The 12,374-nt window shown below is 40.3% G+C and overlaps 1 protein-coding gene across 1 annotated transcript in view; it reads right to left on the bottom strand.

Moving 5' to 3' along the window:
- Positions 1-3,951, bottom strand: part of LOC137273644 (neuronal calcium sensor 1-like) — a 69,504-nt gene extending 65,553 nt beyond the window's left edge. Inside the window, exon 1 of the mRNA XM_067806424.1 lies at positions 3,757-3,951. Coding sequence (XP_067662525.1) covers positions 3,757-3,820 — 64 coding nt within the window. The 5' untranslated portion in view covers positions 3,821-3,951. The remainder of the gene's footprint in view (positions 1-3,756) is intronic.
- Between the last annotated feature and the right edge of the window lie 8,423 nt (positions 3,952-12,374).

The raw sequence follows: 12,374 nt of genomic DNA, 5'->3' as shown, positions 1-12,374 counted from the left end.
GTTGAAAAAAAAAGAATGGCATCTGGGAGGTTTTTTCATTCTTACCCCTTAAAGAAATTGGGTCAGTAACAGAATAAAAGGGTTGGTCAGGTAATCAGAACCACAACATTTTTTATTTTTTCTCAGGCCTTAAAGTTCGCTAGACTCTGTACAACGGTATAGAAACCAATAAGTTAAATGGTAAAAATTGTCAGGTCTTCCTGTTTTTGCTTTTTCTTTGAACACTTAAGTGTATTAGTAGCATTTCAAAAAGCTGTGAGTATTTAACTCAATATTGAAAGCAAACATTTCTATATTTTAAATAAAAATTTGAAGCAACAAATACAAATTGGGACTTTAAACCCTGAGTCTTTCTGCCTACAGTAAACGGTAGTGATGGCCTACATGACCAAGCCATCCATCATGTTTTCTCATAATCAAACACAAACAATTTTGGAACACTTGTTTGGCTTTAACAATATTTTTCACGAGGTTGTTTTTTTTCTGTAACATTTCATAAGCACAGGATTTACACCAGTATATAATTTATCGTAAAGACTCCAGGAAATATATGTTTATAACATACTACTGGCTAGTGACAAGTTATTGCCATGTACAAGTTATCACCAACACCTGGCTGTAGCGCTTGCACAGACAGCTTGACTCATACTACTGAAGCACATCACACATTGACACATTACAAAAGCGATAAAACCACTGTTAGTATTTTACATTGTAGACGTTACAAATACAAATCCCCTTGGAAGATTAGGCCCAAACACATCGGGGGATGTCACGTGATCATTAGTGTGTTGAGATGAAATTTCATAAAAGATGAGAATTGAATGAAAATCTTCCTGGCTGTGTTGTGAATCAATTACATTAAAAGTTCAGTCCATAAAAGTGCAGATCTTAATTGGTCTAGACATACCCATATTGCCAACACGCATTCTCTAAACACTGAATTGACCTACATTTCCATTTAAGGGACTCATCAGACGCCATGCAGATGATACTGACAAAATATAATTGTCCGTTTTCATCTTTCATCAGAGAAAACAAACTTTACCAAATTTGCAAAAAACTACTCAAAAATTCAAATATGATAGGTTCAACTGCGAAGTAACATATCAGCATCCATCAACATTCACAATGAAAGCAAGTTTTGTTCTTTTAAATTTCTGTTTTTACACTCAAATTAGAATCATGAAATTTCTTCAGTATGTCAAGGCTGGAAACAAATTAGTTTTCTTACCAAATTCATGTCACATTTGGTGAATAACATGAAAAATTCATAAATGGTGATAAACTGATTTGGTTAGTTGTTGGGAAAACACAACCAGGAAAATTTGATAAAAGACACTAACCAATTTTTTCAATGATTGATAGGTTGTAATGAACGAATAAGCAAATACCATCAGAGATTTTAACCAATTCCTAACACTAGTAAACCCATCTGACATCAAATGACACAACATTCTATGGAAATTATGCTAAGCTCCATGTTCAAACCAAAAGACTCGAACATTTTGCCCAGACCGTAAATACAGCAAGTTCAAATTCTGCCAACCAAATGCTTGTCTTCTGTATCATCTTTCAAAGTAACTTTCCACTCTAACTTCATATAATAGTCTATAATGAGATATGCCTTTAAGAGTAATCAGTTCAAACAAGCATAACCAGCTAGTCTAAATTCCTTCTCACCGTGAGTGTCACCAAAATGAGAGGATAGAACTCCTTTTTCTCCTTTGGTTAAAGAAAACAAATGTAACTGTTATTTTTGACTTCACAGTTGAGGAGCAGACATAAACTATGATAAAGTAAACAAGCCACCAGTGCATGAAATGCAAACAAGAGCAGCAGTGAATGCATGCATGATGACCTAGACACAAGCAGGTTTTGTCAGTCTGGCAGTGCAGTAAGTGATTCTACGATACCAATCCTCACAAGTAGGGAACATGTTTACAGTGAGACTGGAGCCTGTGATTTTTGCGATGGAAACTTTGCGATATGTACGATTCTTTGATAAATGATCATTTTATTGTGACAAATGATCCCATACAAAAAGTGTAAAGAATAATACAAAATGTTCCAGCAAGGGTTTATCTTCTTTCATCATAAGGAATATGCTGTTTTGTCTGTAAGCAGAACCTTACGTATCAATTTCCATAAATTGGTCAAACATCACAGAAATTTTACAAAATTAATGTAACAATAAATTCTTTCATTCTTACAGATAATTCACAATCCCAAAATATAGCTGACGGAGTAAGATTTGTCCAGTCTGGTCAGTGAATCGAATCTGGACATAATGTTTGTAAATTTTAATTCAACTCTCTTGTAGTACAGATTTCCTAGGTATACAGGCCAATTTTTGCCTTACTCTTCCCTTGCTGATACTAAAAATCACAAACACTCTGTGACATATCGTAAAGTTTCTGTCGCAAAAATCACAAAGACGCCACTATCACTGTAACCAAGTTCCCTACCAGTGATACTTGGCCCCATGACATTTTACTGCTGGTGGCCTTGGACAGCAAGTTGATATAATAACAGTAATTGTTTGTACATGATGTCTGGCACTAATTACTTTGAAAATGACAGCTTGTCAAAACACGTCTTGTAACAAGTCTAAAAACATGTGGTGCCATGTAGTTTATTTCGGGCAATCTGACAATCGTGAAATCTGGCTGTGTTATTTTTACGCCAAACACAATTCATCTAGACTACTTAACTGGAATTGACAAGACCTTGCAGAAGTGATTGATGAATGTACTGGCAGAAAGATGAGGAAAGGGGTGAGGGTTCTTCAATAATGATCCATGACAATGACACATATTGTACCAGAATTGACAAATATGGCCTTTTGTAATCTGCCTGACTGCCAGTATCCACACACTAGTGCATATTCATGACGCTACAATAACATCAGAGAATAGAGTACATTAAATATACAAAGTGGATTTGAAGAGTAATAGGTTCTATTGAAGAGAAAGTTTTGCAAACAAGAATCGTTTAATGTTAACAGGTAGAGAGTTTCACTAGAACTGCATGTTTGAAAGATCTCTCGACAAGAAACTGAAAGGATTTTGTCGACTGTTATATTTACAGGATCAAGATAGTGAAAAAGAAGAATAATTTGTCCAAATCGATTGATCATAAAAAATCTGTTGGAATAATCTCTATATAAGACTAATGATTACTGATGGAGTCCGTCACAGACTTTTACAAGTTTTCGCCCTTAAAACAGAGAGTGAGCGTGTTGGAGTGTATGTTAGGGTTGTGTTTCTTTTCTGATGACTAAACACTCACAACTTAAGAAAAAAAACACCTTTGAAAATTCCTGGATCCGTTTCAGACATGGTAGTATTTTCCATATTTCATAGGTTACTTCATGATGGTGTTTACCGCTGATTGCAAATGAAATACATAAGGAAAAATCATCAACACAAAGCTCTGCGCTTCTGTCAATTCTCCAGCTGACAGCGCGAACGATGATCGTGCCTTAGTCACGGATGTTAAAACCTTTGGCTTTGCCTTTGTAGACCGTATCTGTATCATAAAGCAGATACAGTTTGATGCATCTACAGCTTATTTAGGTAGATCGAGTAACGTGATTCTCAAATACTTATTATGATACAGCTGACAATCGATATGCGTCAAAGACTACACGTGCCTCGGCCATCAACACGAGCTTGTCAGAGCATCAAAACATAGAACCAGCTAACTGTCTGACAATGCGCGGCAACTTGTCACAAGCGATCAGTCGATACTTACAATATGTGCATGACATGAGATCCTTCACTTCGTTTGATGTTAGCTTGCTTCCGCGTTTACCCATGATGCTTCCAGGAAAAAGAAACGGCAGCGATTTCTTCGTCTACAGCGGCATCACCGCGACGATGTTTTGGTATCCGCCATATTCTGTGCCGCACGCGCCACACAGTCCTGAAATGAACCAGGCCCTACATCGCTGTGACGTCATGGAACTGTAGGTGACAAGGAGGCAGTGACGGCCGTGCAGTTTAGCTGCAAGTCTACATGTCATCTGATCGATATTGCAACAATAATTTGTCTGGTCTAGTTTGTGCTGGCATTGTGGTTAGAGTGAGGACATTCTGTATCAAAATGAAATATGTTTGAAAAATAATAACGTACTTTAAGAGTCATCAGGAGCAGCTATGCCAACAAGAAATATATACAAGTATACGGGTATATGTACAGTTCTCAAGAATACTTTCATTTAGCGAAGTATAATGGTAAAAACAAAGATACAACTCGATGTTGTACATGGTGTGCTTGCTGTTAATCTTTTTTTGTTTTTGCATGTTCACTTTCTTGAATGACATTAAACGGGGAAAACATTGCAGCTGTCCTGGTATTCAAGGTCAGAGATTCAAGGTCAAAACTTACCCCCAGGATATAAATCCCGCCGTGTTTTGTTTGTTTGTTTTGTGTTTAACGCCACTTTGAGCAATATTCCAGCTATATGTGGTGACAATATGTAAGTAGAGGAGTCTGGATCAGACAAGCTGTAGTGGTCAACAGCATGAGCATCAATTTGGATACTCTGACGTCTGAAGTCAGCGAGCCTGTTCACCCGATCCCGTAAATCTTGGTCAGGCCTGCATGGTTTGCTGAAGACCTATGCTGACGCGGATCTTCACGGTTGCCTCTGTCTATGAGATTGGTGGTACAGAATATTGATAAGATGGTTAAAAATGGTTTCACGCCTATGGTCTCAGTAAAATAAATGAGGAGCCCCACAATGAAGTTTGTTGACTAAAATGGTGATTGGGCGTCCATGTATACTGGTCGTATGCTGCGTTGCTTATTGTGTTTATCAACATCCTGTCTGCAGCCTAAACCAATTTAAGCTCCCTTAACTTAACTCAAGATTATTCGAGTTCGCATCCGTCTTCAGAGACCTATGCTTGTCGTAAGAGGCGACTAACGGGATCGGGTCATCGACACATTTCATTGTATCCCAATTTTGATCGATGTTCATGATGTCAGTCACTGGATTGTCTGGTCCAATTTCTATTTTTACAGACCGTGGTCATACAGCTGGTATATAATGCTATATCGGCGTTAAACAACAAGCAAACAAAACATACACATCTTTTTTTTCCTTTCGCAGAGAAAAAAATGCTTTAAACACATCCTATTCACCATCATGTTTCGTTGGTATTTCAGAATTTGACCTATTTACCGTCCATTTAAAATATTCATTTGTCGGGAAGTTGTTCACAAGTATCATTTAACGTCTCTAGTAAAACTGAGAAAGGTTGTCATATCCCTTTGAGATTACTGCAATGTTGGACTGTAAGGGTTTCTTTAACACTGATTTACGCCATGATTTGATAGATCGTTCGAAAATTTTAAAAATCAGATAAACATATATGTGTATAATTATTTTTTTTTCTAAATTCGTCTTTTTTCAGTAATTACTGGACGTTAATTTGTTTATTCCATGGGTGCCACTTTTCTTCAAACTTTACGGATCGTTTCCCTGGCAACTAATGAATTTTTAGGATGATCCAGCTCACGGCGACACTCCGTATAGCAAACCTAATTGAAATCGCGCCGGGGTAAGAACGTATAGACTTAAAGATCGTTGTCGCTGAACCTGTGATACTAGAACCAAAATCGTACCAAATTCAACCCAAACATTTCCGGTATTCGTATACGCAACGGTACCGCCTCACAGGAAGTCCGTGTAGACCAGATTGTTGTACGCTGGGGCTGTGCTGATTACGAAATCAACAACGAACAAATTCGCTATAATTTTCATCTCAAAGGAACATTTGCCTGGTTTCACATAACATACTCAATGGCGTGAAGTTAAACTCTCAAAACATTAACACAGAACTTGTATTTACTCGCATTCAGGCTTTACTCGTCCTACGGGTTAGGTGCGCTGGGGTGGTCTAGTGGTTAACGCGTGCACTCGTCACGCCGAAGACCCGGGTTCGATTTCCCACATGGGTACAATGTGTGAAGCTCGTTTCTGGTGTCTGACGCCGTGATATTGCTGGAATGTTGCTAAAAGCGACGTAAAAGTTAACAAACTCAACTACGCGTTAGCGACTAGGGTGGCTCAAGTGTCTGAGGCGCCTCAATACTCTGTTCGGAGTTGCTTCCCTAGGGAGCACCAGAATCCTATGACCGTAGGTTTGAATCCAGGTTCCAAGTTCTCACTACTGGCGCCATTAAAGGTGCACTGTCCGCTTATGGAGATTTGGAGATATTAAATAGACGATATTATGTAAGTGCCCGTGTCATCCTAATATCTTACCGACACGAGTTCCCAAATGTTGGTATTTTCCGAGCGAGAGCGAGGAATACACCGATATTTTACAGGCACGGATATAATATTTTCTTTGTTACGGAAGTCGTCAAATTGAGGAAAACACGACACCATGACAAGGCGACAGTTTGCATTGTTAGGCATCGTCTGAAAAATATTAACCCTTATATTTTGACCCTCGTACTACATATACATCTTTGACCCAATCATCACTATAGCCTTTGAGCAAAGGTAAGTTACACTTACTCACTCGTACAGGTTTATTGAGTTCAGGTTTGACATGTTTGTCAGAAATACTGTATGTAAAGTGAATGTGGACATGATAGTGTTTATTTATAGTTCAACGACAGCATAACGACGGTGTGAAAAAATATCGAGGACCAGACTATCCAGTGATTGCAAACATGAGCATCGACTTGCTCACACGGGATACGATGGTATGCATCGTCCAAGTGACCTAATCTGACCACCCCATCCCGTTGGTCAAATCACACACCAACACCGTTGCTGAAGGCAAAGTCTGATTAAGCATTCATTAGTGTGTACTTTAATTGAGACTGTCTCCGTGGTCGATTGATTAGTGTGTGGTTGGATCGATGGCCGGCAGCGTCGTACCTGAAGACGTTGCAGTGATGATTCCCAGAAATGGCGTTCTCTCTCTCTCTGTGTGTGTGTGTGTGTGTGTGTGTGTGTGTGTGATTGTGATACATATTTTGTATTTAAAAGTCAGATATTCTGCGTAGACTACCTCATGCTACCACCATAAAATCGGTGTTAGTCCGGATAATAAGCGCATGCCAAGGTGCCAAGCTAGTGATCCAGTGATTTTGGATTCTCTCTCTCTCTCTCTCTCTCTCTCTCTCTCTCTCTCTGTGTGTGTGTGTGTGTGTGTGTGTGTGTGTGTGTGTGATTGTGATACATATTTTGTATTTAAAAGTCAGATATTCTGCGTAGACTACCTCATGCTACCACCATAAAATCGGTGTTAGTCCGGATAATAAGCGCACGCCAAGGTGCCAAGCTAGTGATCCAGTGATTTTGGATTCTCTCTCTCTCCCTCTCTCTCTCTCTCTCTCTCTCTCTCTGTGTGTGTGTGTGTGTGTGTGTGTGTGTGTGTGTGTGTGTGTGATTGTGATACATATTTTGTATTTAAAAGTCAGATATTCTGCGTAGACTACCTCATGCTACCACCATAAAATCGGTGTTAGTCCGGATAATAAGCGCACGCCAAGGTGCCAAGCTAGTGATCCAGTGATTTTGGATTCTCTCTCTCTCTCCCTCTCTCTCTCCCTCGCTCTCTCTCTCTCTCTCTCTGTGTGTGTGTGTGTGTGTGTGTGTGTGATTGTGATACATATTTTGTATTTAAAAGTCAGATATTCTGCGTAGACTACCTCATGCTACCACCATAAAATCGGTGTTAGTCCGGATAATAAGCGCACGCACGCACATACACACACCCATGCGTGCACACCGCTGTATTAGTGCAATTAGCTTGAACCTTATATTTAATTAAACCCCATTTCACCTCTGTACCAATTAGAAGATACGGGTTTAAATCATCTTCCGTATCCTTTGATTGTCGTAAAATGCAACTAACGGGATAGGATGGTCACGCCATTTTACCGATGTTCATGATGTCAGTCACCGGATTGTCTTGTCGTCAAATAGCTAGAATACTGCTGAGTGCGGCGTGAATCTACAAAAAGACATTCTACACTTCCAAACAAAATGGCCTTACAGTCATGAACATAAAGACGTTTTTGCATTACATACATCTTCTTTTTATTCTTTGATGCCATGTTTCGGGGCCTGTTCCGGTCTCATCATGAGGTAAAACTTATGAACTGTGAATCGTAATGAGGCAGGTCGAAATACTAACGCGAATTCATGCAGCAACGCAAATATACAGTACTTTTGTTTTGAGATTTGTCCTGTAATGACGTCTTGCTCACATATTGCAGTATCGCACTCAGACCTCGTGTGTTTTGTCCTCCCGTATCAACACAACATCGACCTACATGCTGTTCCTGCAGGCACGGAAATGAGGCATTGACCGCGGTGAAGAGCGCTCTGTATTCCACCAGTAATTGACAATCACGACAGACAGCCTTATCTAAATAGTGAAGTTTACTGGCCATATATACACAGTCAGGTCGCTGCTTCAGATTGCGATTGCCTCAGCAGTGCAGTTTGGATGTGCAACATTTACGTGAACTTTGAATAGTCAGGACCCCGTGAATAATTATATTTTTAAAATTACAATTGAATATTTATATAGCGCACATATCCATGCAAATATAACATGCAAGCTCAAGGCATCTGATGCTATTATCAGTAAAGCATTGCGAAGGAAAAATCCACCATTATCCCAATATATGCGTGTTAACCGACGAATCAAGATTAAGCGCCCAGTTCAAAGATGGCGGCAGACCCGGGTTAGAAATGGTCTTCAGCAAACTCATGCTTGTCGTGTTAGGGGACTAAGAGAATCGGTTTGTGAGGTTCTCTGACAGTATTCTAGCCGTATGACGGCGGCCTTTATATAATCGAGTCTGGACCAAACAATCTCCATATTGTCAAGGATAGGTTCGACGTGAAGGCATACTGACACTGGACTGGCCCTTTAGGTTCATGACATATCGGGGGCGGTGGGGTAGTCTAGTGGTTAAGCGTTCACTCGTCACACCAAAGACCTAGATTCAATTCCGAACAATGTGTGAAGCCCATTTCTGCTCTCCATCGACGCGATATTAACTGCCTACAATACTGCTAAAAGCGGCGTAAAACAAATCTCACTCATTCACTCCTTCATGACATATTCCCAAGACATCATCGGCATGTTGCCAGGGTGTACGCCAGACACAGGGCAGCCTGTGGCTCAACTGTGGGTGCTCTTAAGGCATAGATCCGCGAAGGTCCAGGGTAGAATAGGCCTTCAGCAATCTATGCTTGCCATAAAAGGTGACTATGCTTGTCGTAAGAGGCGACTAACGGGATCGGGTGGTCAAGCTCGCTGACTTGGTTGACACGTCATTGGTTCCCAGTTGCGCAGATCGATGCTCATGCTGTTGATCACTGGATTGTCTTTTCCAGACTCGATTGTTTACAGACCGCCGCAATATAGCAGGAATATTGCTGAGTGTGGCGTAAAACTAAACTCACTCACTCACTCACTCACTCTCTCTTAAGGCATAATGGCGGGCATTACTAAGAGCAACCCGAGAAATGAACACTATGCCACGTGACGTCCATGCATCACCCAACCTGGTTGACACGAAATATCGACCTACGTACACGCCCGTAATTAATTTAACAGATATTTACGTCACAACATTTGCACTATCATTTCGTCCTCTCTCCTTTTTATCGGAACTAGATACAATTACCGGAAGTACGTAATGGTCTCCGTGTAAAATAACTATTCAATAAGTGATAAATGTCGGATGGGGTTTGACGTAAAGCACTCCCTGCTTCCATCTTTATGTTTTTAAGTTTAAGAGAAAAAAAATAAAATGCGTTCTATATTTGTTTTCACTTCCTTTATGTGCTTCTGATGTATTAGAAGATACTCTTTTCATTATAATTCTACCTTTTGAGGTTTCTACGTCAACATTTGTTTCTACTGTTGCTTAGTAACGTGGCTGCTAGACCATTTATGGGTGACATTGTTTGAATCTAATGAAGGAATCGGTCCAACACCAATGTTAACGAGAAAGAACAAACGATCAATAAAAATATTTTTATTTGAATGAACATAATTTGTGTGTTTATGCCAATGTAAAACCTCACTGCTATTTACTGTCGTCCGTTTGGCTCCAAAGCGGACCGATGAATTGCAGTCTATCTCGAAAACTAGTAAACATATAATACTGAAACGCTGATCATAATAAAAAAACAACATCATATCAGCTCTGTGAGGGTTTGCATAATGTTTGTGCTAAAAATATAAAAAAAAAAAACATGTGGTTTAACAAACTATCATTAAAATATGGACACAATTCACTACTGGTTACGGGAAAGGGACAGCCAAGGCCTAGATTTTCGAAGCTTTCTTAGTGCTAAGATAGTCGTAAATTAATGTTAATTATAGTACTTTCTTAGCGCTAGGAGAGCTTCGAAAATCTAGGCACATGTGTGGAAGAAAGGATAGAGAAGGCACAGAACAGGTAATGAATCAATGATATGTCGGCACCTGTGAACGTGCCTCTTTAAGACGTGGCTGTCCCTTTCTCCACGAAGTCGCTTTGGCGTGACGAGAGAACGCTTTAACCACTAGGCTACCCAAACGCCCTTTAATCAAATGGAACCAGTCTGTTAGGAATACAATTAATACTTCTGACAATCTTGGCAGACACTAAGACCATGAAACAGCATTCCACAGGTAAATGAATCAGTAACTTGTTGGTACATGTGCACGTGTTTCTCGAACGCCTGGCTGTCCCTTTCTCACAAAGGCCCTATGGCGTGACGAGTGAACGCTTTAACCACAAGGCTACCCAAACGCCCTTTAATCAAATGGAACCAGTCTGTTAGGAATACAATTAATACTTCTGACAATCTTGGCAGACACTAAGACCATGAAACAGCATTCCACAGGTAAATGAATCATTAACTTGTTGGTACATGTGCACGTGTTTCTCGAACGCCTGGCTGTCCCTTTCTCCACAAAGGCCCTATGGCGTGACGAGTGAACGCTTTAACCACAAGGCTACCCAACCGCCCTTTAGTCAAATGGAAGCATCTGTTAGGATTACAGTTTATCCTCCTGACAATCACGGCAGAAACCACGACCACGAAACAGCATTTCAAGTTCATCAAGATCTGCCAATTAATAGTGAGTTAGGGGTGAGTGAGTCAGTATTGAATATCTACCACTATCATGACTAGTCAAATGACGCTATATCACGGTGTGAGGCGACTAACGGGATCGGGTGGTCAGGCTTGCCGACTTGGTTGACACACGTCATCGTATCCCAGATCGATGCTCATGATGTTGATCACTGAATTGTTTGGCCCAAACTCGATTATTGACAAACTCTCGGGGAATAGGTGAATTATGTCTGTATGCGGCGGTAAACAATAACCAAACAAACCAGAGTAACGTCCCGTGGGTACACTAAGAACCTAAGTTCCTGGGTTTGAATCCCGATTAATCTGACTACTGTCAGCACCATACTCTTTTGGCAGGATTCTCCGATGTTTGAGACATCATTGGTTCGGGGTTTCTTCCCACACTGAATAACATCTTCAGGCTCATTTCAAGCTAATAAAATCAAAATAGACTACACTGTGCACTATTACACTGTTTATACAAAATCAATTATCGAATCCTTGACCCTAATATTTTGTAAAGACTGATGTTGACATTCGTACGCGCAAAGCGCTGAACTACCAGGAAGTGAAGCTGTAGCTTATCGTGACATGAAGAATCATGGATAATTTCCAAACGTTAATAAAGAATAAAATAAGGAAAGATTCCACCTGAAAAAGATGACAGATACTTTTACTGAAGGTCACAAGTACCTGCAAATGTTTGAAACTTTTGGCCCGATACGGCAACAACCGGCGCCTGGCCTCCGGGTCGGCGATTAATGCCGCGTAAAACTACGCTCACTCACAAAGCGGATGTAACCCAGCGCACTTGATCATGCGTTAGTCGTTAGTTGAAGCAGTCTTAAAATCACTCGATGACGAGTTCCTCCTTGTCGGTTTAGGGTTGTCAGATGAATGTGATTGCGTAAGTGGAAAGTGATTTATCAAGTGGGTGATTTTCGTTTTACGCCGCTTTTAGCAATTCTCCAGCTACATCATGGCAGGGGACACCAGAAATGAGCTATACGCATTAGACTCACGTGGGGAATCGAACCTGGACCCTCGGCGTGACGAGTGAACGCTTTAACCACAAGGCTACTCCTCGTCCCTGGCTTATCTAAACCGGCCGAAGAATTCTAACAACTAGTACTGATATATGTTCAGTTCATTCATCTAACAAACATGTTTTAGTGAAGTGTTGTATATCGCTGAGTTGGTGATTCACCGTTTTGTTGATTGATGTCGATATTTTGCTGAAAGGCGTGCAATTCAA

Source organism: Haliotis asinina, chromosome 2, assembly GCF_037392515.1.
Source record: "Haliotis asinina isolate JCU_RB_2024 chromosome 2, JCU_Hal_asi_v2, whole genome shotgun sequence".
NCBI classification, from domain to species: domain Eukaryota; kingdom Metazoa; phylum Mollusca; class Gastropoda; order Lepetellida; family Haliotidae; genus Haliotis; species Haliotis asinina.
The sequence above is the reverse complement of the archived record's forward strand: the minus strand, read 5'-3'. Positions and strand labels throughout refer to the sequence as shown.